Here is a 25,442-nt window from a genome sequence, read left to right on the forward strand (position 1 = left end):
CACAAAGGAAATCTACTGTAGCTGCATTTAATTTTCAGAAGGGTGACTATAATAAAATGATGAAAATGGTTAAAAAGAAGCTAAAAGGAACAGCTGCTAAGGTTAGGACACTAAATCAGGCATGGACATTATTCAAAAATACCATCTTGGAAGCCCAGACCAGATGCATTCCATGTATTTGCAAAGGTAGAAAGAAAAGAAAATGACAGCCAGCATAAAAAATGAAGTAAAAGAGGCTATTACAGCAAAAAGATTGTCCTTCAAAAAATGGAAAGAGGACAAAAATGAAGAAAATAAGAAGCAACACAAGCACTGGCAAGTCAGATGCAAAGCATTAATAAAGAAGGCTAAAAGAGAAAATGAAGAGAAACTTGCCGCAGAAGCTAAAACTCACAGTAACAACTTTTTGAGGTACATCAGAAGCAGAATGCCTGCGAGGGAATCCATGGGACTGTTAGATCAAAAAGGAGCAAAAGGAGCACTAAGGGAGATGGACAAGGTAATAGCGGAGAAATTGAATGAATTATTTGTTTCGGTCTTTAACGAAGAAGATGCAAGAGATCTGCCTGTACCGGAAATGGTTTTCAAGGGTGATAATGCAGAGAAACGGAAAGAAATCTCAGTGAACTTGAAAGATGTACTGAGCCAAACTGACAAATTAAAGAGTAGTAAATCACCTGGACTGGATGGCATACATCCAACGGTACTCAAAGAATTCAAGCATGAAATTGCTGCTCTGCTGTTAGTAATACCTGAAGATTGGATGGTGGCCAATGTGACTCCAATTTTTTAAATGGTTCCATGGGTGATCCGGGAAATTACAGACCGGAAAGCCTGATGTCGGTGTGGGGCAAAATACTGGAAACTATTATAAAGAATAAAATTATGGAACACATAGACAAACATGGTTTAATAAGACAGAGTCAGCATGAATTCAGCTGAAGCAAGTCTTGCCTCATCAATTTGCTTCATTTCTTTGAAGGTGTGAATAACCATGTGGATAAAGGTGAGCCGATTGATGTAGTGTATCTAGATTTTCAGAAAGGTATTGATAAGGTTCCTCATGAGAGACTTCTAAGAAAATTAGAGTCATGGGATAGTAGCCAAGATTCTGGTGTGGATTAGGAATTGATTAATAGACAGAAAACAGAGGGTAGGGTTAAATGGTCATTTCTCTCAATGGAGGAGGGTGAACAGTGGAGTGCCGCAGGGATCAGTACTGGGACTGGTGCTATTTAACATATTTGTAACTGATATGGAAATCGGAAAGACGAATGAGGTGATTAAATTTGCAGATGACACAAAACTATTCATGCGAACTGTGAAATATTGCAGGAAGACCTTAGGAAATTGGAAGACTGGGCATCCAAATGGCAGATGAGATTTAATGTGGACAAATGCAAGCTGATACACATTAGGAAAAATAATCTGAATCATAGTTACCTGATGCTAGGGTCTACCTTGGGGGGTCAGTATTCAAGAAAAAGATCTAGGTGTCATTGTAGATAATACACTGAAATCTTCTGCTCAGTGTGCGGTGGCGGCCAAAAAAGCGAACAGGATACTAGGAATTATTAGGAAAGGGATTGTGAATAAGATTGAAAATACTATAATGCCTCTGTATTGCTCCATGGTGCAACTGCACCTTGAGTATTGTGTTCAGTTCCAGTCGTCCTATCTCAAAAAAAGATATAGCGACATTAGAAAGTACAAAGACTAAGGGACACTCATGGAAGTTACATGGAAATATTTTAAAACAAATAGAAGGAAATATTTTTTCACTCAATGAATAGTTAAACTCTGGAACTCTTTGCCGGAGGATGTGGTAACAACGGTTATCATATCTGGGTTTAAAAAAGGTTTGGATAAGTTCCTGGAGGAAAAGTCCATAATCTGCTATTGATAGACATGGGGAAGCAACTGCTTGCCCTGGGATTTGTAGCATGGAATGTTGCCACAATTTGGGTATCTGCCAGGTACATGTGACCTGGCTTGGCCACTGTTGGAAACAAGATACTGGGCTAGATGGTCTCACCCAGTATGGCTACTCTTATGTTCTTATACCCTGTTTTGATGATATCTTTGAAAGATACCTTATTCTGAACCATGTACTTTTGAGCGACTGTCGGCCTTCCCCCAGTTTCTAGTTTAAAAGCTGCTCTATCTCATTTTTAAATGCCGATGCCAGCAGCCTGATCCCACCCTGGTTAAAATGGAGCCCATCATTCCAGAATAAGCTCCCCCTTCCCCAAAATGTTGCCCAGTTCCTTTCAAATCTAAAATCCTCCTCCGTGCACCATCACCTCATCCACGCATTGAGACTCCGGAGCTGTGCCTGTCTCTTGGGCCCTGCGCCTGGAACGGGGCACACTTCTGAAAATGCTACCTCAGAGGTTCTGGATTTGAGCTTTCTACCTAAGAGCATAAATTTGGCTTCCAGAACCTCTCTGCCATATTTTTCCATGTCATCGGTACCCACATGTACCTATAGTGCTCCTCCCCAGCACTATCTAAAATCCCATCTAGGTGACACGTGAGGTCCGCTACCTTCAGACCAGGCCGGCAAGTGACCAGTCGATTTCTCATGTCCAACAGCCACCCAGCTATCTACAAGCCTAATAATTGAATCAACAACTACAATAGCCATCCTAAACGTTCCCTCCTGGGCAGAAGCTCCTGGAAACACATCCTCGGTGCGAGAGGATATTGCATCCCCTGGTGGACTGGTCTTGGCTAAAGGATTACTTCCAGCTTCACCATAGTAACATAGTAGATGATGGCAGGAAAAGACCTGTACGGTCCATCCAGTCTGCCTAACAAGACAACTCATGTGTGCTACTTTTGTGTATACCCTACTTTGATTTGTACCTGTGCTCTTCAGGGCACAGACCGTATAAGTCTGTCCAGCACCAGCCCCGCCTCCCAACCACCGGCTCTGGCACAGACCGTATAAGTCTGCCCAGCACTATACCCGCCTCCCACCACCGGCTCTGGCACAGACCGTATAAGTCTGCCCAGCGCTATCCCTGCCTCCCAACCTCCAGTCCCGCCTCCCACCACTGGCTCTGGCACAGACCGTATAAGTCTGCCCCGCACTATCCCCACCTCCCAACCTCCAGCCCCGCCTCCCACTACCGGCTCTGCTATCTAGTCTCGGTTAAGCTCCTGAGGATCCTTTCCTTCTGAACAGGATTCCTTTATGTTTATCCCACGCATGTTTGAATTCTGATACCGTTTTCTTCTCCACCACCTCCCGCGGGAGGGCATTCCAAGCATCCACTACTCTCTCCGTGAAGAAATACTTCCTGACATTTTTCTTGAGTCTGCCCCCCTTCAATCTCATTTCATGTCCTCTCGTTCTACCGCCTTCGTATCTCCGGAAAAGGTTCGTTTGCGGATTAATACCTTTCAAATATTTGAACGTCCAGGGTAATGCTCTCCTTTTAGAAGACCTCCCTCCTCCAAGGAAGCACAAGGGCTGCCAGACTGGAGGTGGGACTTCTCTACAATGTCCCTGTAGGTCTCCTCTATGTGCCTCTCTGTTTCCCTCAGAAACTAAAGGAATTGCTATGGGAAAAGAGGAAACTTTAGAAACTTATCTCTACAATGTTCCTTGTAAATAGTTGGAAAGAAAGTGCTTACGGTACAGAGAGAGATTTTTAGCTAAATTAACCTGATGGCCACATTCCAGTTCCATGTGATGTGCTATGAATCAAGTATAAGCAGAATCCAAGAAAGGGAATTCATACATTGAACACTAAAAGCATCCTCCAAGATCTCTGACTTGCACAGCACTCTACCATATGGAAGCTGGAGGAAAATGATTAGTGCTAATAAATGGATCTGCGGGGAAAGCATTTGGAGGACAACCTGCATGGAGGGGCAGTTGTAGCCTGAAAATGCAGTGGGATTAACTTAAGGAGAGGAGGAGTAGCCTAGTGGTTAGTGCAGTGGACTTTGATCCTGGGGAACTGAGCTCAATTCCCACTGCAGCTCCTTGTCACTCTGGGCAAGTCACTTAACCTTCCATTGCCCCTGGTACAAAATAAGTACCTGAATATATGTAAACCACTTTGAATGTAGTTGCAAAACCCTCAGAAAGGTGGTATATCCAGTCCCATTTCCCTTTTCCTTAAGGTACAAAACATTTTATGCTGCTTATCTCAGAAATAAGCAGTGGATTTTCCCCAAGTCCATTTTAATAATGGTCTATGGACTTTTGCTTTAGGAAGCCGGCCAAACCTTTTTTAAAACCCCGCTAAGCTAACCACCTTTACCACATTCTCTGTCAACGAATTCCAGAGTTTAATTACACGTTGAGTGAAGAAAATTTTTCTCTGATTCGTTTTAAATTTACTACTTTGTAGCTTCATTGCAAGCCCCTAGTCCTAGTATTTTGGGAAAGAGTAAACAGACGCTTCATGTCTACCTGTTCCACTCCACTCATTATTTTATAGACCTCTATCAAATCTCCCCTCAGTCGTCTTTTCTTCAAGCTGAAGAGCCCTAGCCGCTTTATCCTTTCCTCATAGGGAAGTCGTCCCATCCCCTTTATCATATTCGTTGCCCTTCTCTGCACCATTTATGACTGTGGCCATTCTTTTACCGACACCTATTTTGTAGGCAGTAGGTTAGCGCTTGATAATGTAGATGCATTAACCAGTTAGCGCAAGAATGCCCACTCTTCACCCCTGACATGCCCCCTCACAAAATACAAAAAGATTAGCACATGGTTAGCATGTGCACATGCAAAAACCAGCATGTGACATTTTAGCGTGTCCTGTGTTAGTTGCTTTTTTACTGTGTTAAGTGGGCATTAAGTGGGCATCTAATGCAGCTTCGTAAAAGGATCCTAAGGAGCCAGTAAGACCCCGGCCGAGGGTTGTGGGAGTGGCCCTGGAAATAACTCAGCCAGACAAGGTATGTAAACATGAAAATAAATGTTTTATTCACCTGAGCCCTGGAATTTGTTACCTCACAGGCCAGGAACCTGAGATGCAACAGTTTCTCTGGTTTAGTAACAGTCTTTGAGTAGGCCTCTGGCTAGCAGGTCAAGCAGTCTGTGGCTGGTGGGGTTGCCTCGCTCCAAACACAGCCTGTAGGTTTCGAACATGGGTCCGGCTCCAGCCAGACCTCAGCATGGCTTGCATTCATAACAAGAAGCAAAATTTGGCTTACCTCAGCCAGGTTACAGTGGCTAAACATATTCAGTACAGGTGTAGACTTCTGCTTCAGCTTTTCCTTCCCTGGGTCTCCTTAATCTCAGCCTGACACTGTCTTTTAAACCAGTGGCGAAGCTACGTGGGGCCAGGGGGGCCTGGGCCCCCCTGCCAATGACCCTCTCGACTCCCCCTCCCGCCACCAACCCACCATCGCCTGCCTTTGCTGGCGGGGGACCCCAACCCCCGCCAGCCGAGGTCCTCGTCTTCTCGAAAAAGGCTTCCTTCTGTTTCTGACGTCCTGCACATACAACATGCAGGACGTCAGAAACAGAAGGAAGTCTTTTGCGAGAAGACGAGGACCTCGGCTGGCGGGGGTTGGGGTCCCCTGCCAGCAAAGGTAGGCGACAGCGGGTTGGCGGCGGGAGGGGGGTCGAGAGGGTCGGCGGCGGGGGGTGGCAAAGTTGGTGGTGGCGGTGGCGGGGTCGGCAATAGCATGGGGGGGGGGGGGGTCGGCTGTGCCATGGGGGGGGGGCTAAAATGTGCCCCCTCACCTTGGGCTCTGGACCCCCCTCCCGCCGAAGTCTGGCTACGCCCGTTTTAAACTCCCATGTATTGACTCTGCCCCTCACAGCTCATTTCCTCCCAGGGCGTGTTCAGTGTTCTCAAGGGGGCCCAGGCTAGTTAAAAAGGGACTTTTCTTAAGGGTGAGGGGCAATGTTCTGTAAACCTTCTCACAGGGCCCTTTTACTAAAGCTTAGCGTGTGCTAACAGCATTAGCGTGTACTAAATGTTGCATGTCCTTAAAAAAATAGTATTTCAGCCTTATATCTGAAAGTTCATTGGCTTCCTGTACATGCTAGAATGTTATTCAAATTATTTTACTATGTAAGGTTATGTTTGGTCTTGCTCCATTATATTTACTAGAGCATTGTATATTTTTAGTGACAACTGGTGTTACAAGAACTGCTAACGTTTGCTTTTCCATCTTAAAAGAGTAAGAAGAGACTTAAGTTACTAAACAAACTTGCTTTCATTTCAGGCAGCAAGATTGGATAGAGATGTTTTAAATAATTTATTGCCTGCTAGAGACTATAGCCATTTTTGAAATCAAATTAAGACCTATCTATTTCGTAAATATGTTTTAAACTAGAGTAATGATGTCCACGAGATCATCAATCTGCTTGCATTTTTGTTTTTAAATTTACAATGTATCTTTCTGGTAATTTTGTTATCCCTTTATGATGTATTTTCCTGGTAATGTCCAGTTTCTTCTAATGTAATCCACATATAACTGTGAAGTTAACTGCAGACTATAAGATACATTATGATATAGTAACATGAGTATCATAGTAAATGACAGCAGATAGAGACCTGTATGGTCCATCCAGTCTGCCTTTCTCAGGGCACAGACCGTAGAAGTCTGCCCAGCACTGTTCTTGCACTAAAAGTTCTGAAGATTCTGGAATCCTAAAGAGTTACAAGATTCCGGAATCCCAATTAGTAGCAACATTCCATGTAGGACCCCAATAGTAACATAGTAAATGACGGCAGATAAAGACCTGAATGGTCCATCCAGTCTGCCCAACAAGATAAACTCATTTTACATGGTATGTGATACTTTATATGTATACCTGAGTTTGATTTGTCCTTGCCTTTCTAAGGGCAGACCGCAGAAGTCTACCCAGCACTGTTCTTGTACTAAGTTCTGAAGTTAATGTTGAAGCCCCTTAAAATTTACACTCCAGCCCATCCCTATCTATTCAGTCACAATCAGGGCGTAGACTGTAGAAGTCTGCCCAGCCCCCGCTTTATTTCCCCAATTACCGACGTAATTGGCCAGTCCTATTAGAGCAGCAATCGGGAGGTTATGTGCTCAGGAGTGGTTGCTAGCTGATCAGCTCTTGCCACTTATTCGCATATCCCATTTATTTTTAAGTTTCTTGACCCCCAATTTTTGGATTGGACTGGATCACATTCCTTTGGAATTATCTGGGGAGCAGCTGGTCCTATTTGACTGCGATTATGGCCACAAAATCATTGTTATGTACTATTTTATTTCTATGGGCCACATGGCCCTTTGTTAGCATGAGCTAAACGTTAGTAAAAGGACCCCTGAGGGCATCTTTTACTAAGCCGCGTAGGCGCCTACGCACGCCCCAACACATGTCAATTCAGAGTTACCTCCCGGCTACCGTATGGCCCATGCAGTAATTTCATTTTTGAAGTGCGTCCACTATGCGCACCACAATATATATATTTTTTTATTTTCTGGCGCACGGCAAAAATTGTGCAGTAACTCTGACTTGATGTGCATAGGCGACTACCACACGGTTAACGCGAGAGACCTTGCCGCTAAGTCAATGGCTGGCAGTCAGGTCTCAGACTCAAAATGGACGCGCGCCAATTTTTATTTTGCTGCACGTCCATTTTCGGCAAAATTTTTTAAAAAAAGGCCTTTTTTACAGGAGCACTGAAAAGTGGATCTGTGCGTGTCCATAACACACGCCTACACTACCGCAGCCCATTTTTCAGCGCACCTTAATAAAAGGACCCCCTAATTGGTTAACACTGCAACATAACACAAATACCATAAATTGTTGTAATGTGTCAGAACCCTTGAAGGAATACTGTTCTCTAATCCTGCACATTCTGGACGGGAATTGCGGTGTAACCTTGCACTCAAAATTACTGTCCATATGTCTTAATTTTTATATTCAGTTGCTGTAAACTCCCTACCTCATTATAGCTGTGGTACATATTTTTTTTTTACATTTAAATTCTCTTTTTGCAAGCACACAGTTCACATGCCCTGGATAGGACAAGATGCGAGAGTGTGTTTTGTGTTGGGGGCAGGTGATGCTGGACTGACGCTATCAACTTGTGTATCAGACCCCTTTTCTGCCATCTCTGTCTAGACAAACAACAAGATTGAAGCAAGTCTCCAGTATTTTTAGAAGTGCATTTCCGGTTCCTCTCTACTGCATGGGTTTGAATGCCAAGATAGTCCCTTTCACAAGTACCCAGAATTAGAAATGCCTCCCTTATACTGACCACAACTGCCCACACTGATTACCTGCTGCCAAATTATAAGATAAGAAAATACTCCTACACCCAATAATTTAGTCAGAATAACTTTAAAAAAATTTTTGAATCTTCTCAACCTACTTTTCTGTGCCCTTAGTAATTTCTTTCTTTCTTTCTTCAGAGTCATATTCACTCTTATATAAAAGGGAGAGGCTGAGTGGTTAGAGTAATGAGCTAGCAGCCAGGATACCCGAATATAAATCTTGCTTCTGCATCTGACCCTTGCTGTGACATTCACATTTCAACTTTACACTAGACAGACAACCTTCGCTGCTACTACTGAAAGTTACGCAATACGCACTACCACTTTATTTCTCATGCCGAAATGAACTTTTTATAGCTGATTATCTATTTTATAATTTACTCTAGCATTCAGGAACTTCAATGCAATACCACTGTGTTATTCTACTCTACCATTTATGCGCCTTAAAGCAACATTTTATTTATTTATGGCACTTATATCCCACATTATTCCCGCCCATGGACAGGCTCAATGTGGCGTACAATAGTCTATTAAACAACATTAACACAAAATACAGGAATTAGCGTCAGAAAAGGGAAAGAGGAACAACAGGAGGGGGAGGGAGAGAGGGGAAGGTGACAATTTGTCGATGTGGCTGCCGTGGCTCAGAGGGATGTAACACCAGGAGGGCCCACAGCATATGCTCTACCGAAAAGGAAGGTCTTGAGCCGCTTCTTAAAGGTCGGGTGATCTGGGGTGAATTTGACCACTTGGGACAGTCCGTTCCAGGATTGAGTGCTAAGATAAGAAAAAGAGGAAGCATAGACATCACTTGTAATTCTTTATCCGGAAATGGCGATCGCCATTACGGCATAATGTAAGCCACATTGAGCCTGCAAATTGGTGGGAAAATGTGGGATACAAATACAACTAACAAACAAACAAACAAATAAATAAATAAATAAATACAGCGAATAAAAATGGGGTCGATATTCAAAAGGGTTTAACCAGGCAGAAGCTCCTACCTGGTCAAACTCTGCTGAGCTGGCTAGTTGCTGATAATCAGCAGCTCTTATCCAGTGAATGCCACTGAATATCACTGCTAACTGGCCATCCCCTACCCATCTAGGTTAGGAGTTGGGGCAGAGTTAGGGGTATGTTTGCTAAGGTGCGTTAGCTGCTCCTTTAAAGTTAAGGCGCGTTAAATGCTAACGTGCTTACACATTTCTATAGGCGTGTTAGCGTTTAATGTGCGTTAACCACGCTAACACACCTACAGCGCACCTTAGAAAACATAGGCATTAGACAGGAGCAACAGCTTCCCCAGTCAGTGGCGGTATTCAGTCCACTAACTGGTTAAGTACATAAAATTAAGACAACAAAAGGCTGCCCTAACTTATGTGCCAAGTTAAGATCATAAGAATGGCCATATTCTGCCGGATTCTATATTTATTTATTGCATTTGTATCCCACATTTTCCCACCCATTGGTAGGTTCAATGTGGTTTACATGTTACATGGGGAGCAGTTACAAAGTTTCAATTGCTTTGACGTTTAGTTCTAATACAAATGGTTAATCATAACGTAGACTGTGTTTTACAGGTATTGTGGAGGAATGGGCAAATGTTCGTGAAAGTGATGCATACTTCGTTGTTTCCGATTCTGAAGTTCATGTTGGCATGTTTTGGTTGTTTGAAATTAGCCAGGGCCGGTGGGAAAGAACTTCTTAAACAGGTGTGTTTTTAGGTGTTTCCTGAAGTTTAAGTAGTTATTTTCGAGTTTCAGGTCCTTTGGCAGCGAGTTCCAGAGTTGGGTGCCTATGAAGGAGAAGCTGGTGGAGCAGGCAGATTTGTATTTCAATCCTTTACATTTGGGATAATGGGGGGTTAAGTATGATCTAGCTGTTTCTATCAGGTTTCTTGTTGGTAAATCAATAAGATCGGTCATATAGTTTGGTGCAAGGCCATAGATAATTCTGTGTACGGGTGAGCAGATTTTGAAGGTTATGTGAGATTTAATTAGTAGCCAGTGTAGATTTTGGAGGAGGGGTTTCGCACTTTCGAAGCGTGTTTTTCCGTAGATGAGTCTGGCTTCTGTATTTTTTGCTGTTTGTAGTTTTCTTATGATTTGTTCTTTGCAACCTACATAGATTCCGTTGCAGTAGTCTACGTGTGCTAGTACCATTGTTTGAATCATGGTGCGAAATAGGTCCCTAGGGAAGTATGATTTTATTTAAGTTTCCACATTGTGTATAACATTTTCTTTGTCGTAATCTTAGCTTGGTTTTCAAATGACAGATTTTGGTCTATTGTTATACTTTGTATTTTCAGATTGTCTAAGATTGGGATAGGTGAGTCCAATGCATTGATGGTAGTGGAGAATTCGTTGTTGTGTTGAGAAGAGAGGATATATATATATATATATGTACACACTATCCAGCTTATTTTCGAAGGAGACCGCAGGCCATCTTCTGACACAAATCGTGAGATGGCTGGCGATCTCCTGAAACCAGCCAAATCGGTATAATCGAAAGCTGATTGCGCTCCGTTGCGGAGCCGGCCAAATTTCAAGGGGGCGTTTCGGTAGGGTAGCGAAGGCGGGACAGGGGCGTGCTTTAAGATGGCCGGCTTCGCCCAATAATGGAAAAAAGAAAGCCGGCCTTGACAAGCATTTCGCCGGCTTCACTTGGGCCCTTTTTTTTTTTCAGGACCAAGCTTCAAAAAGGTGCCCCAACTGACCAAATGAGGGAATCAGAGATGACCTCCCCTTACTCCCCCAGTGGTCACCAACCCCCTCCCAACCAAAAAAAAAATATATATATTTTTGCCAGCCTGAAATGTCATACACCCCAGAGACTTCAAAGCCTCTCCGGTACTATTTAAGCCACATTGAGCCTGCAAATAGATGGAAAAATGTGGGATACAAATGTAACAAATAAATACCCAGCTACCTGATAGCAGTATGCAGGTCCCTGGAGCAGTATTTAGTGGGTGCAGTGCACTTCAGGCAGGTGGACTCACGCCCATCCCCCCACTTACCTGTTACACTTGTGGTGGTAAATGTGAGCCCTCCCCAAACCCCCCAAACCCACTGTACCCACATGTAGGTGCCCCCCTTCACCCCTAAGGGCTATGGTAATGGTGTACAATTGTGGGGAGTGGGTTTTGGGGGGCTCAGCACCCAAGGTAAGGGAGGTATGCATCTGGGAGCAATTTCTGAAGTCCAATGCAGTGCCCCCTAGGGTGCCCGGTTGATGTCCTAGCGTGTGAGGGGCACCAGTGCACTACAAATGCTGGCCCCTCCCACGACCAAATGCCTTGGATTTGGCTGGGTTTGAGATTGCCGGCCTCGGTTTCCATTATCGGTGAAAAACGATGCCAGCCATCTCAAACCCGACCATCTCTGACATTTGGCCGGCCCCAACCGTATTATTGAAATGAAAGATGGCCGGCCATCTTTTTTGATAATACGGTTTGGGAACGCTGTTTGTGACGACCCCCAAAGATGGCCGGCGCTGTTCGATTATGCCCCTCTATGTCAATCAAGATCTTTAATGTAATACCACTTGTATCTCTCACTCTGGAAATGGCAAATGCCATGACGGAACAATGTAAGCCACATTGAGCCTGCAAATAGGTGAGAAAATGTGGGATACAAATGCAATAAATAAATGTATTTTTAAAGATTTTGATATTTTCAGAAGTATCTTATATGTTCATAAGGAAATAAAATCCTTTTACTTAGCTTTTAAAGTCTCGATGTCATGTCAGACAAAGGTGGGGCTGCATACTGACGTGTTTCGCCAACAAAGCTTTTTCAAGATATGCCCCTTTATGTCTCAATACTGAGTATCCACTATTCAGACTCCGTCAGCCAACGAAAAGTGGTCATCAGTAGGTGCCAAGTATAAGGACAACCACCAAAAGAGGTTTCCTCCATTCACAGTCTTTGTGAAGTTCAACTGAGATTTGGCAATGAGGAGAAATGACCCTAGCTTCATGTTTGTACCTGAAGCAGTCAAGAGAGGCTACTTTCTGAGTGAAAGGCCAGTCAAGAAGTATTGCAACACCAAGAAGCCTACAACTGTACATATGACGGATGAGTCACCCTCAGCAATCCCACCAACTGATCATCCTCCTACTACAGAGGACATAGAAGATCCAGACAGTCTCCTATACATAAGAAACCTCATCCTCTCAAGAAATATAGAGGATTTAGGGAGAAACCTTTAAGACAACGTAAAGATTTGTTGAAAAAATACAGAAATTGCTATAAATTTTGCTCTTTATCCAAACACATGGCTAAAGTCTGTAAAGCAGCCATCAATTGTGCGGAGTGCACTAGTGACCAGCATGTCAGCGCCTTACACCCTGACAAGAGTAAGCCTACGTCTACAGGAACCCCAGCCTCAGAGTCAAGCCACAGTGGGGAGAAGGAGGTAGAGCATCACCACCGAATATTACTCCAAACTGTACATAGGTGTGCGGAGAAAGCTGCAGTGGGTGGTTATATAGCAAGATATGTGTAGCTAAGGTATATCCAGAAGAGCAACTAGCAAAGGTAGTAAAGATGTATGTCATCATAGATGAGCAGAGTAACCAGTCCCTGGCGAGGAGAATTATTTGACCTATTTGACATCTAAGGAGCTTGCTATCCCTACCACCTCAACCTGTACAGGGGGGACAAGGAGGATGGGAGAAGAGCAAATGAATACGTGATAGAAGCAATGGATGGTAGCAACAAGATCCATCTACCGACTCTTATTGAATGTAATCGGATACCTCATAACCGAGAACAAATTTCCACACCAGAGGTTGAGCAACACTGTTGTCTTCTCCACCCTACAGCAGAGTATCTGCAGCCTTTGGACCCAAATGCCAAGATCTTACTCTTGTTGAGAAGAGATGCACCAACATTGATCACAGTTCATGGGTCACGTGCAGGTTCACTCAGTACCCCATAAGCCTACGAATTTACCCTGGGATGGGAGATAGTAGGTGACATCTGCCTTAACAAAATAAGGAGATGTCTACAAAATGTGCATCTTGGAAAATGGGTGCACCACTTTGTTCAAGCCTTGTTATATCCATCTGCACATGAAGGAGGTTTACAGCTGGGAAGAACCAGACCCCTGTTCAACTATCTGTCAGAAAACCTCTCCACCAGATTTAGGAGAACCCTATTGATGTATGATCTGCTCCTTTTGATCCCTTGCTTGTAAGCTTGCAGATTACTCTGCTGTTTCCTATCCTTTGAGGCTCAGGGTGGTCACCATTCTTCTCCACCTCTTGTAATGGCTCCACAAATCCAACCTCTGCTAATCATAGGGCCATCAAGTGGGCTGCTTCCCCATCCTATCATAGGATTATATAACCAATATACTGCAAATCAATTAAAACATTAAAAGTAAAAAATTTAGAATGTGCTCATCTCTACTCATATGACGCTGTAAAGTTAAAAATAATGTACCAGCAAACATTTTGCATTTCAGAACAAGGAGCTTTTTTACTTGTTGAAAATTTTACAGCTTTCAAAAAGTTATAGTTTCAAATGTTGACAACGTAAGATTATTAACATTTCATGTTATTTAAACTTTTCAAGCACCTCAAATGTCCATGTTCTGATTTACAGTATTTGCAAGGCACATACAAAAACATCCTCCTTTTAATTATACAACAGATATTCTCCCTGAAATATAATTTAAAAATCTTCAAAACAATTAGAAAGACTACAAAGTTAGCAGTTTCTAGTAATAAACTTTGTTCCTGCAAGACTATGCACTTTTTTTGGTGAAACAAATCAGGACAACTTTATGTAAATATATTTGTAATGTTTGCACTTTAAAATGCAAATACATAGTATTCAAATATCTGTAAAGAAAAATTACTGTGGTAGGACAAATGTGAATTATTGCCTTCATTACAGGTTGTATCAACGAGGTCTTCAAGTTTATTATTTTAAAAAGAAAAAAGAACAAGATCTGCAATTAAAAAACAAGTCCTACTTTCTTCCTTCTTTAAGCATTCTGTGAAACACCCAGATTGCTCAGGAAAACAGAAGTGAATGGCTTTGCCTTTTTCATAGTGAACTATCACCTCTACATATAATAAACTGGCAGAAATACACGATTTGTCTCAACAGTTCTCGTGTCTAACCCACTCTAACTAGAAACGCCACTGAAATTTTAAGATACGTTTTTTCCATGATGCACCCCACTTATAAATACAGTTGTAAAGAAAAACAAAACAAAATAAAAACAAGCACAAACGTCTTTCAGTACAAGGACCAGGTCTTAGGAACAGCAAGGTAAGTTATCTGTCGCAGAATGAGACTCTGGCAGTCCAAGCAATTTGTACTTTGTGCCGTTCTGCAATCAGTGCATATTAGACTCTCCCTCACTGGATATCAAAACACGAGCCTGCTGATAGTGCTGAATCCACCACCACCACTGCTGCCACCACCTCCAGTGGGGCCACAGCTTCCAGGAGGGTCATTGTCATCAAACCCATTGGGCCGAAAATAACATGAGGCAGAAGCTGCTTGCAGGGCTCGTGTCCGTGCATTTAACTCTTGTTCCTGAAATGTCAAACATAAACACGTCAGAAAAATATGATGGTCGCTCTAATTTTTGTATTGAAACGATAAAACATGCCACAAATTGAAAATCCTATAAACAGTTCCTCATCGGAAAAATGTATAAGCTAGGAAAATTGGTAAGAGTGAAACGTTAAAAAAAAAAAAAAAAAAGCTTATAAGAGCTTCTTTTAGCACCGACTCAAAAATGAAACCTCTACAAACCTTCAATCCCTTTGAAAGCAAATGATCTAGGATAGCAAAAGGAGACCACCCTGAGAAGTTCCGAGAGAAGAGGACATTTCTCTGGTAAGTGAACGCTATTTTGCTTTGTGCTTTGGGAACTTAAGGATTGGGGTTTAAAGGAAGAATTGTAGGTTAGTGTTAGGCAAAATAAAAATATAGAAAGCAAATTTTATTAACTAATTCCCATAGTCTTTTCCATTTCGTTTTAAAAACTCTGTACCACAGCATTAAGATAGAATCTAGCAGGCACTGCAGGATCTAATTTAGTCTTCCCACCCGCCAACCCCTAGGACAACACTTCATTTATAGTCAGTTATTGTAATTAGGGTAACAAGCAAGGAGTGCTCTTACAGAGTTTTAAATACATTTCATTACCATCTAAGAAGGCAACACTAAATAAATCATACAATATACTACATAAACTAAAAGACACTTTTATATTAGGCTAATATCCTTAATACTATCGCAAGTTTTAAATTATAAAAAAAAACTCAAAAACACTAAGATGGAGTCAGCAGTCCAGCAGCGAGAGGGGAGCTATCCAGTCTTTTGCACTGAGTGTCACATGTATTATTATCTCCCAGTTGGTGAGATGTTATATGTGTGTGCCCGATGCAAAGAGCTCCTATCTCTCAGAGAACGTGCCCGTTTTCTTGAGGCTAGAGTAGCAGACTTGGTGGAGCTGAGGGAGACACAGGTACATAGAGGAGACCTACAGGGATGTTGTAGAGAAGTCCCACCTCCAGTCTGGTAGCCCCTTTGCTACCTTGGAGGAGGGAGGTCTCCTAGAAGGAGAGTATCACCCTGGTGAAGTAGGAAGTACTCCTGTAGCCAGGACCTGCCCACCAGGGGATGTACTATCCTCTTGCACCGAGGATATGTCTCCAAGTGCTGCCCGGGAGGGAATGGTTAGGACAGCTGTTGTAGTTGGTGATTCAATCATTAGGCATATAGATAGCTGGGTGGCTAGTGGATGTGAGGATCGCCTGGTGACATGCCTGCCTAGTGCGAAGGTGGTGGACCTCACGTGTCAACTAGATAGGATTTTAGATAGTGCTGGGGAGGAGCCGGCTGTCTTGGAACATGTGGGTACCAATGACATAGAAAAATGTGGGAGAGAGGTTCTGGAAGCCAAATGTAGGCTCCTAGGTAGAAAGCTCAAATCCAGATCCTCTAGGGTAGCATTTTCTGAAATGCTACCCATTGCACGTGCAGGGCCCAAGAGACAGGCACAGCTCCGGAGTCTCAATGCGTGGATGAGACGATGGTGCAGGGAGGAGGGTTTTAGATTTGTAAGGAAATGGGCAACATTCTGGGGAAAGGGGAGCCTATTCCGAAAGAATGGGCTCTACCTTAACCAGGGTGGGACCAGGCTACTGGTGTCGGCATTTAAAAAGGAGATAGGTCAGCTTTTAAACTAAAAACTGGGGGAAGGCCGACAGTCGTTCAAAAGCGCATGGTTTGGAATAAAGTATCTTTCAAAGATATCACCAAAACAGGGAAGACAGGGTATCCCGATAGTGAGTTTGCAACAGAGACCATAGTGGATCAGGTGTCCTTAAATAAAAATCAGGCAAAAGATTACAAATTAATACTGTCAAGTACTGAGCATGATGTAAATAGGCACAACAAACAGTTTGAAATGTCTAGTGTCCATATGCGAATGCCAGAAGCCTAAGAAATAAGATGGGAGAGTTAGAATATATTGCAGTAAATGAAAAATTAGATATAATAGGCATCTCTGAGACCTGGTGAAAAGAGGATAACCAGTGGGACACTGTCATACTGGGGTACAAATTATATCATAGTGATAGGGTGGATCGAATTGGTGGAGGGGTAGCATTGTATATTAACGAGCGCCTTGAATCAAATAGATTGAAAATTCTGCAGGAAACAAAACACTAGTTGGAATCACTGTGGATTGAAATTCCATGTGTAAAGGGTAAAATGATAGTGATAGGAGTGTTTTACTGTCCGCCTGGCCAGGATGAACAGATGGATGCAGAAATGTTAAAGGAAATTATGGATGCAAACAAACTGGGCAACACAATAATAATGGGTGATTTCAATTACCCCGATATTGACTGGGTAAATGTAACATCGAGGCACGCTAGGGAGGTAAAGTTCCTTGATGAAGCCAAGGACAGCTTTATGATGCAGCTGGTTCAGGAGCCAAAGAAAGAAGGAAAAATTCTAGACCTAGTCCTTAGTGGAGCGCACGATCTAGTGCGGGAGGTAATGGTGCTGGGGCCGCTTGATAACAGTGATAATAATATGATTGGATTTGATACTAGCTTTGAAGTAAGCATACATAGGAAATCAAATACGTTAGCATTTAATTTAAAAAAAAGAGACTATGATAAAATGAGATGAATGGTGAAAAAAAAAAACTTAGAGGAGCGACTGCGAGGGTCAAAAATTTATATCAGGCGTGGATGCTGTTCAAAAACACCATCCTGGAAGCCCAGGCCAAATATATTCCACATATTAAAAAAGGAGGACGGAAGACCAAACGACAGGTGGCTTGGATAAAAAGTGAGGTGAAGGAAGCTATTAGAGCTAAAAGAAAATCCTTCAGAAAATGGAAAAAGGAACCGACTGAAAATAATAAGAAACAGCATAAGGAATGTTAACTCAAATGCAAAGCGCTGATAAGGAAGGCTAAGAAGGACTTCGAAAAAAAGACTGCGTTGGAGGCAAAAACACATAGTAAATTTTTTTTTTTAGGTATATTAATATCAGGAAGCCGGCAAAAGAATCGGTTGGACCGCTAGATGACCGAGTAAAAGGGGCAATCAGGGAAGACAAAGCCGAGGCGGAGAGATTAAATGAATTCTTTGCTTCGGTCTTCACCGAGGAAGATTTGGGTGGGATACCAGTGCCAGAAATGGTATTCGAAGCTGACGAGTCAGAGAAACTTAATAAATTCTCTATAAACCTGGAGGATGTAATGGGGCAGTTCGACAAACTGAAGAGTAGCAAATCTACTGGACCGGATGGTATTCATCCCAGAGTACTGATAAACTGAAAAATGAGCTTGCAGAGCTATTGTTAGTAATATGTAATTTATCCTTAAAATCGAGCGTGGTACCGGAAGATTGGAGGGTGGCCAATATAACGCCGATTTTTAAAAATGGTTCTATTGTGGATTAAAAACTGGTTAAAAGATAGAAAACAGAGAGTAGGGTTAAATGGTCAGTATTATTTACTACTACTTTACTACTACTTATTTCTAAAGCGCTACTAGACGTATGCAGTGCTGTACACCTGAACATGAAGAGACAGTCCCTGCTCAACAGAGCTTACAATCTAATTAGGACAGACAAACAGGACAAACAAGAGATAAGGGAATATTAAAGTGAGGATGATAAAATAAGGGTTCTGAACAAAGTGAATAAGGGTTAGTAGTTAAAAGCAGCATCAAAAAGGTGGGCTTTTAGCTTAGATTTGAAGACGGCCAGAGATGGAGCTTGACGTACTGGCTCAGGAAGTCTATTCCAGGCATATGGTGCAGCAAGATAAAAGGAATGGAGTCTGGAGTTAGCAGTGGAGGAGAAGGGTGCAGATAAGAGAGATTTACTCAGTGAACGGAGTTCCCAGGGAGGAATGTAGGGAGAGATGAGAGTGGAGAGGTACTGAGAAGCTGCAGAGTGAATGCACTTATAGGTCAATAAGAGGAGTTTGAACTGTATGCGGAAACAGATAGGAAGCCAGTGAAGTGACTTGAGGAGAGGGCTAATATGAGCATAATGACACTGGCGGAATATTAGTTGTGCAACAGAATTTTGAACAGATTGAAGAGGAGAGAGATGGCTAAGTGGGAGACCTGTGAGAAGCAAGTTGCAGTAGTCTAAGCGAGAGGTGATAAGAGTGTGAATGAGGGTTCTGGTACTGTGCTCAGAAAGGAAAGGGCGAATTTTGCTGATATTATAGAGAAACGCCAGGTTTTAGCAGTCTGCTGAATATGTGCAGAGAAGGGGAGGAAGGAGTCGAAGATGACCCCAAGGTTACGAGCTGATGAGAAGAAAGGATGAGAGTGTTATCCACAGAAATAGAGAAAGGGGAAGAGGAGAGGTTGGTTTAGGGGGAAAGATGAGAAGTTCAATCTTGGTCATATTTAGTTTCAGATGGCGCTGACACATCCAGGCAGCAATGTCAGACAGGCAGGCTGACAATTTGGCCTGGATTTCGGCTGGGATTTCTGGTGCGGAGAGGTAGATCTGGGAGTCATCAGCATAAAGATGATACTGAAAACCATGGGATGAGATCAGAGTACCAAGGGAAGAAGTATAGATGGAGAAAAGAAGAGGTCCCAGGACAGATCCCTGAGGTACAGCAACTGACAGTGGGATAGAAGTAGAGGAGGATCCACTAGAGTATACACTAAAGGTACGCTGGGAGAGATAAGAAAAAAACCAGGAAAGAACAGAGCCCTGAAATCCAAGTGAGGACAGCGTATCAAGGCTGTGATCAACAGTGTCAAAAGTAGCAGATAGATCGAGAAGGATGAGGATAGAATAGAGACCTTTGGATCTGGCTAGGAACAGATCATTGGAGACTTTAGCAAGCGCTGTTTCAGTTGAATGAAGAGGGCGAAAGCCAGACTGAAGTGGATGTACAATAAATAAATAAATAAAATCGATCAAGAATAGCTTGAGATGAAAGAAAGTCAAGGCCACGGAGATACAGCACGTTCAAGTATCTTGGATAGGAAAGGGAGGAGGGAGATGGGGCGATAGTTGGAAGGACAGGTAGGGACCAATGAAGGTTTTTTAAGGAGTGGTGTGACTACGGCATGTTTGAAGGCATCAGGAACAGTCGCAGTGGATAGTGAAAGATTGAGGATATGACAGATAAAAGGGATGACAGTAGGAGAGATAGTGTTAAGCAGATGGCTGGGAATAGGATCAGAGGAACAGGTAGTTAGTTTTGAGGAGGAAAGAAGTTGTGTAGTTTCCTCTTCAGTGATTTCAGAAAAGGAAGAAAAGGAGGCAGGGGTTGGAGGGTTGAGAGAATGGACTAAGGGAAGGAGATGTGGAGGTCACCTGGTTGAGAATTCAAGTTTAATCTTGTGAACCTTATCATGAAAGAACTCAACCAGAGTCTGGGGGGAAAGTGAAGGAGGGGTTGGAGGTGAAGGCACTTTGAGGAGAGAGTTCAGTGTGGCAAAGAGACATCGAGGGTTTGAGCAAAGAGAATTTGTCAACTGGATGTAATAGTTCTGTTTGGCAAGTAAAAGAGCAGACTGGAAGGAGGTCAGCAAGAATTTGAAATGTATGAAGTCAGCATGGGATTTCAGCCAAAGGCGTTCGGCAGAGCGGGCATAGGAACGTAAGTAGCGGATTCTAGAGGTTAGCCAAGGCTGGGGTTTGGTACGTTTTACAGAACGCGGAATGGGAGGAGCGACAGTATCCAGAGCAGAGGAGAGAATAGTATTATAGGAAGAGACAGCCTCATTGACAGACTTGGATAACATAGTGGTAGAGAAGAGATTTGAAACACTGGAGGACAGAGTAGAAGGGTCAATAGCCTGAAGATTCCTAAATGTATTGGTTAAGATTGGACGGGACTGGGGAGGAGGGTGTTTAAGTGTGAAAGTTATCAGGTGATGGTCAGAGAGGGGAAGAGTTGAGGCCAGAAACTGGAGAGTGAGCAGTTTGACAAGAGGATAAGATCAAGACAGTGGCCATTCTGGTGAGTGGGGGCAGTGGAGCACAGTTGAAGATTGAAAGAGGATGTTAAAGGAAGAAACTGCGAAGCCTGAGTCAAAGGGATCATTAGCATGAATGTTAAAATCCCCAAGAATGAGGGAAGGAGATGAAGGTTCAAGAAAGAAGGAAAGCCGGGCATCAAAGTCAGTGAGAAAGGAAGAAAGGGACTTATCAGGGGCGTCGATAAATAACTGCTACTCAGAGAGGCAGAGGAGCAAATAGATGGATGGAGTGGACTTCGAAGGGAGAAAAACAGTGAGACTGAGGTAGAAGAAGAGGTTGAAATCTACAAGAGGGTGAAAGTAGTAGCCCGACACCACCACCGCGGCCAACAGGGCGAGGCGTATGGGAGAAAAGATAATCTCCATGGCATAGGGCCGCGACTGAAGCAGAGTCTTCAGGGAAAAGTCAAGTTTCAGTTAGGGCAAGCAGAAGGAGAGTACGAGAGATAAAACGGTCATGGATGTAGGAAAGTTTGTTACAGACAGAGCGGGGCATTCCACAGAGCGCAAGAGAAAGGCAGGGAAGGAGAGGGGATGAGAGGAACAGAAATTAGATTGGAGATATCACGGTGTGATCTGCACAAATAGGATGAGAGCTGATGTGGAGGACCAGGATTGGAATTAATGTCCCCAGCGGAGAGCAGGAGAAGGAGCAAGAGAGTACGGAGAAGAGTAGGAGAGGTACGACAGCGATGAAGGCAAGATGTACTCAGATAGAAAGGAGATGGATGAATGGAAGGAAGGAAATGTTGAAGGTTGAGAGCTGAGAAAAAGGAAGAGGAAAAAAGAGATGGTGAGATGATGAATACAGAGGGTGGACAATGTGTTCCTGCAGTGTATAGTGGTTTAAGATGGAGAAACAAATTAGGAAGGGGCAGTACCAAGAAGAAAAAGTGTACTGGAGCCATAAGTAGTAACTGGAAGAAAAATAAATTTCAAGATTTGGACATCTCCAACCGTATTATCGAAACGAAAGATGGACGTCCATCTTGTTTCGATAATACGGGTTTCCCTGCCCCTCCACCGGGACGTTTTGGGAGGACGTCCTCAGCAAAACTTGGGCGTCCCCTTCGATTATGCCCCTCTAAGTGTGTCAAATATTCCATGAGTTGATTTGCAGCTATGCCTTCCATTACCTCGGTAAGTAGGGGGATGGAAGACACAGGTCTGTAACTGGATTGGATGGTAATGAGAATGATGCCTCCTTTGGGAATTGGCCAATGCATGGAAATGATGTATTTCATTAGGCAATGTATGAATTGACCGGGGGTGTTCTTTAGCAAGAAATTCGGACAAATGTCTAGTAGGCATTGTGATTTTGCGTATCTATTCACAAGACTTTTAATTCTGTCGGTGGAGGGGTATGTGAAAGTTGTCCATATTCTATGTTTTGGTAGGGGGTCCTCTATGCTTCTTCTCATGTCTAGGTATCCTTATATATTTGTGGGGGGTGGGAAGATCTCTTTTGATGCTGGAGATTTTCTGTTCAAAGTAGTTGGCCAGCTCTTGAGCCAAGGGATGTTACCTGTTGTCCGCTGTGAGATCCTATGTGTCCAGCAGACTGTTTACCAGTTTGAAAAGTTTTTTAAAATTTAGTTGTTGACCCCCTATCTTGTCTTCGTTATACTTGACTTTGGCTTTCTTGATTTCAGATTGTATTTTTGGATTCTCTTGCGCCATTGTGCTCTGCTTTCATCAGATATGTGGCAAATCCATTTCCTCTCCAATCTTCTGTAGGCTTTTTTCCATCTGCCATAGTTCTTGGTTGAACCAGGGATGGTGATTTATCAGCTTCTCTGGTGCTAATTTGTCCATTGTTGCACGACTCTCCTCATCCCACTGATTCAGGAAGGTAGTTATATCTTGCTGTTCTAACACACGGCTTTGGTTTATGTTGTGCCAGAACAGGTCTGTGTCAGTTTTACCTCTTGTTTTCTTGAAGTTGAGACGCTCTCATTTTCAGATGCACACTATGATCATTAATACCACATATTACGATATCAAAGAGTACACAGTAGCTAGGAATCTGCTGTTCCTCCCCTTAACTTTACCTATTTTATTGCTGTTTCTATGATGTTTCCCTCATTACTACACTTTATTATTCCTCTGTCCTATTGGTTTTCTAGTTCTTTTCAAACTTTTAGTATAATTTTAATTGTAAACTGCCTAGATGGTTACCCATTTGCGGTATATAAAATTTAAATAAAACCTGGAAACCTGATATTTTTTGGACCACTTAAGCCACACTCAGAACGTACCCCTTTAAAAAATGTGCACATACTACAGCATCTACAGGTGAAAATATTAGCACTGTAAAACCTGTAATTACATATGAATGGCATTTACATATCTAAATTCACTATTTACAGGTATAAATGTTGTACAACCTTTTAAAATGACTGCCACAGAGCAGAAATCTAACAGGTGTAAATTCAACCTTCCACCTCCTACATATTTCAGATACAAAGTCAGTAAAATGTTAAAACACTCACGCCAATCTTATGGCTAATGACTGTACTGAATATTAAACATTTAATGGTTCTGACTCATTAGGACAATCTTTCCATTATTTGTCTATAGATGAAAAAAGGCACAGCACATTAGACCTTATTTTCTTTATAGCAGGTCTGATGTGCAAATTGTCAAATTCATGTGCAAAATATAGATCCATCACAACAGAATTTAATGCAGGAAGCAAACTAAGCTCTTCAATCTTAGGACTAGGCAAATATACAACCTACTAGCCTCAGCCTTCCTCGCTTATTACTTGGTTCTGTTCCTGTCACTGGAGATCTTATGACCTATCTTCCTGTCTATTTTTCCAAAAATAATAATCTGATTTATATTTCTATATCTGTTGAATTTTAATGGTCTAAGGTTTGGCAATTAAAATTCAATGCGAAGAAATGCAAAGTGATGCACTTAGGGTGTAGAAATCCACGGGAGACGTATGTGTTAAGCGGGGAGAGTCTGATATGTACAGACGGGGAGAGGGATCTTGGGGTGATAGTAGCTGAGGATCTGAAGGCGATGAAACAGTGTGACAAGGCGGTGGCCATAGCTAGAAGGTTGCTAGGATGTATAGAGAGAGGTGTGACCACCAGAAGAAAAGAGGTGTTGATGCCCCTGTACAAGTCGTTGGTGAGGCCACACCTGGAGTATTGTGTTTAGTTTTGGAGAACGTATCTTGCCAAGGATGTAAAAAGAATTGAAGCGGTGCAAAGAAAAGCTACGAAAATGGTATGGGATTGCGTTACAAGACGTATGAGGAGAGACTTCCGCACCTCAACATGTATACCCTGGAGGAGAGGAGAAACAAGGGTGATATGATACAGACGTTCAAATATTTGAAAGGTATAAATCCGCAAACAAACCTTTTCCGGAGATGGGAAGGCAGTAAAATGAGAGGGCATGAAATGAGATTGAAGGGGGGCAGACTCAAGAAAAATGTCAGGAAGTATTTTTTCACAGAGAGAGTGGTGGATGCTTGGAATGCCCTCCTGCAGGAGGTGGTGGAGATGAAAACGGTAACGGAATTCAAAAATGCATAGGATAAACATAAAGGAATCCTGTTCGGAAGGAATGGATCCTCAGAAGCTTAGCCGAGATTGGGTGGCACAGCCGGTGGGGGGGAGGCGGGGCTGGTGGTTGGGAGGTGAGCCTTGTTCTGGGCAGACTTCTATGGTCTGTGCCCTGAAAATGGCAGAAACAAATCAAGGTCAGGTATACACATAAAGTAGCACATATGAGTTTAAATTGTTGGGCAGACTAGATGGACCTTGGAGGTCTTTTTCTGCAGTCATCTACTATGTTACTATGTATGGAATTAAAGGTGAGCTACTTTTATTATGACCACAATCTGCCTTAAAACATTTAAGCTTTCTTTTCAGCTCACACTTCAGATGTGCCATAGATTTATGAAGACAGATCAGCACCCTAACAATGATGGGTATAACTGAGTAGGAAATATGTCAAAAGCGGTTTCTTCTCAAAACTGAATTAAAATTTAATAAAAACAGGCGAATTTTACAGTTGCCGACTGAATGAAAATATTTTTAGTTGCACTATTCCTGTATATTATGGATCATTACTTGCCTAGCTTCTACTCTGGATATAGCAATACAACTAGTCTTATGTTTTGTGTTCAAAAATATATTGGCGTTTTGCACTTTGATAAACTTGGTCTCTCTTCCCTTCATATCTTATTCTTATGCCATTCTGAAATGGCATAAGTCATGACGGAAAAATTGTAAGCCACATTGAGCTTGCAAATAGGTGGGAAAATGTGGGATACAAATGCAACAAATAAATAAATATCTCTTACTTTAAATAATACTACTTTTTTTTTTTTTAATACAATATGATTTTAACTAGTGTGTTACCAAACAAAGGAGGACTCATTTGTTTACACATTGATCACAGTTTGAATAACTCTAATCATGCCATGGTGCTCATTTTCAAAGAACATAGACTTACATAGCTACAAAGGTTACTGTATAACTTTGTAAGTCTATGTGCTTTGAAAATAAGCCTCCATGTGTCTTACAACAGACATCAATTTTGAAAAGTAATCCAATAAATCAAAATCAAGCCTTAATCATATGATAGGGATAAGCAATAAAACCTCAGATGTCCTTTCATGCATTTTTTGAGGTGTGAGGGGGGGGGGGGGGCAATAGTAATGGACAAAGGAACACCTACAT

At 42.5% G+C, this 25,442-nt stretch overlaps 1 protein-coding gene across 1 annotated transcript in view; it reads right to left on the reverse strand.

Moving 5' to 3' along the window:
* Positions 1-13,710: 13,710 nt before the first annotated feature.
* The window catches only part of USP38 (ubiquitin specific peptidase 38), a gene marked incomplete in the record, with an annotated part of 169,277 nt that continues 157,545 nt past the window's right edge, over positions 13,711-25,442 (reverse strand). The window contains 1 exon segment of the mRNA XM_030191689.1: positions 13,711-14,783. Coding sequence (XP_030047549.1) covers positions 14,613-14,783 — 171 coding nt within the window.

The sequence above is a fragment of the Microcaecilia unicolor genome, chromosome 2 (genome assembly GCF_901765095.1).
Source record: "Microcaecilia unicolor chromosome 2, aMicUni1.1, whole genome shotgun sequence".
Lineage (NCBI taxonomy): Eukaryota > Metazoa > Chordata > Amphibia > Gymnophiona > Siphonopidae > Microcaecilia > Microcaecilia unicolor.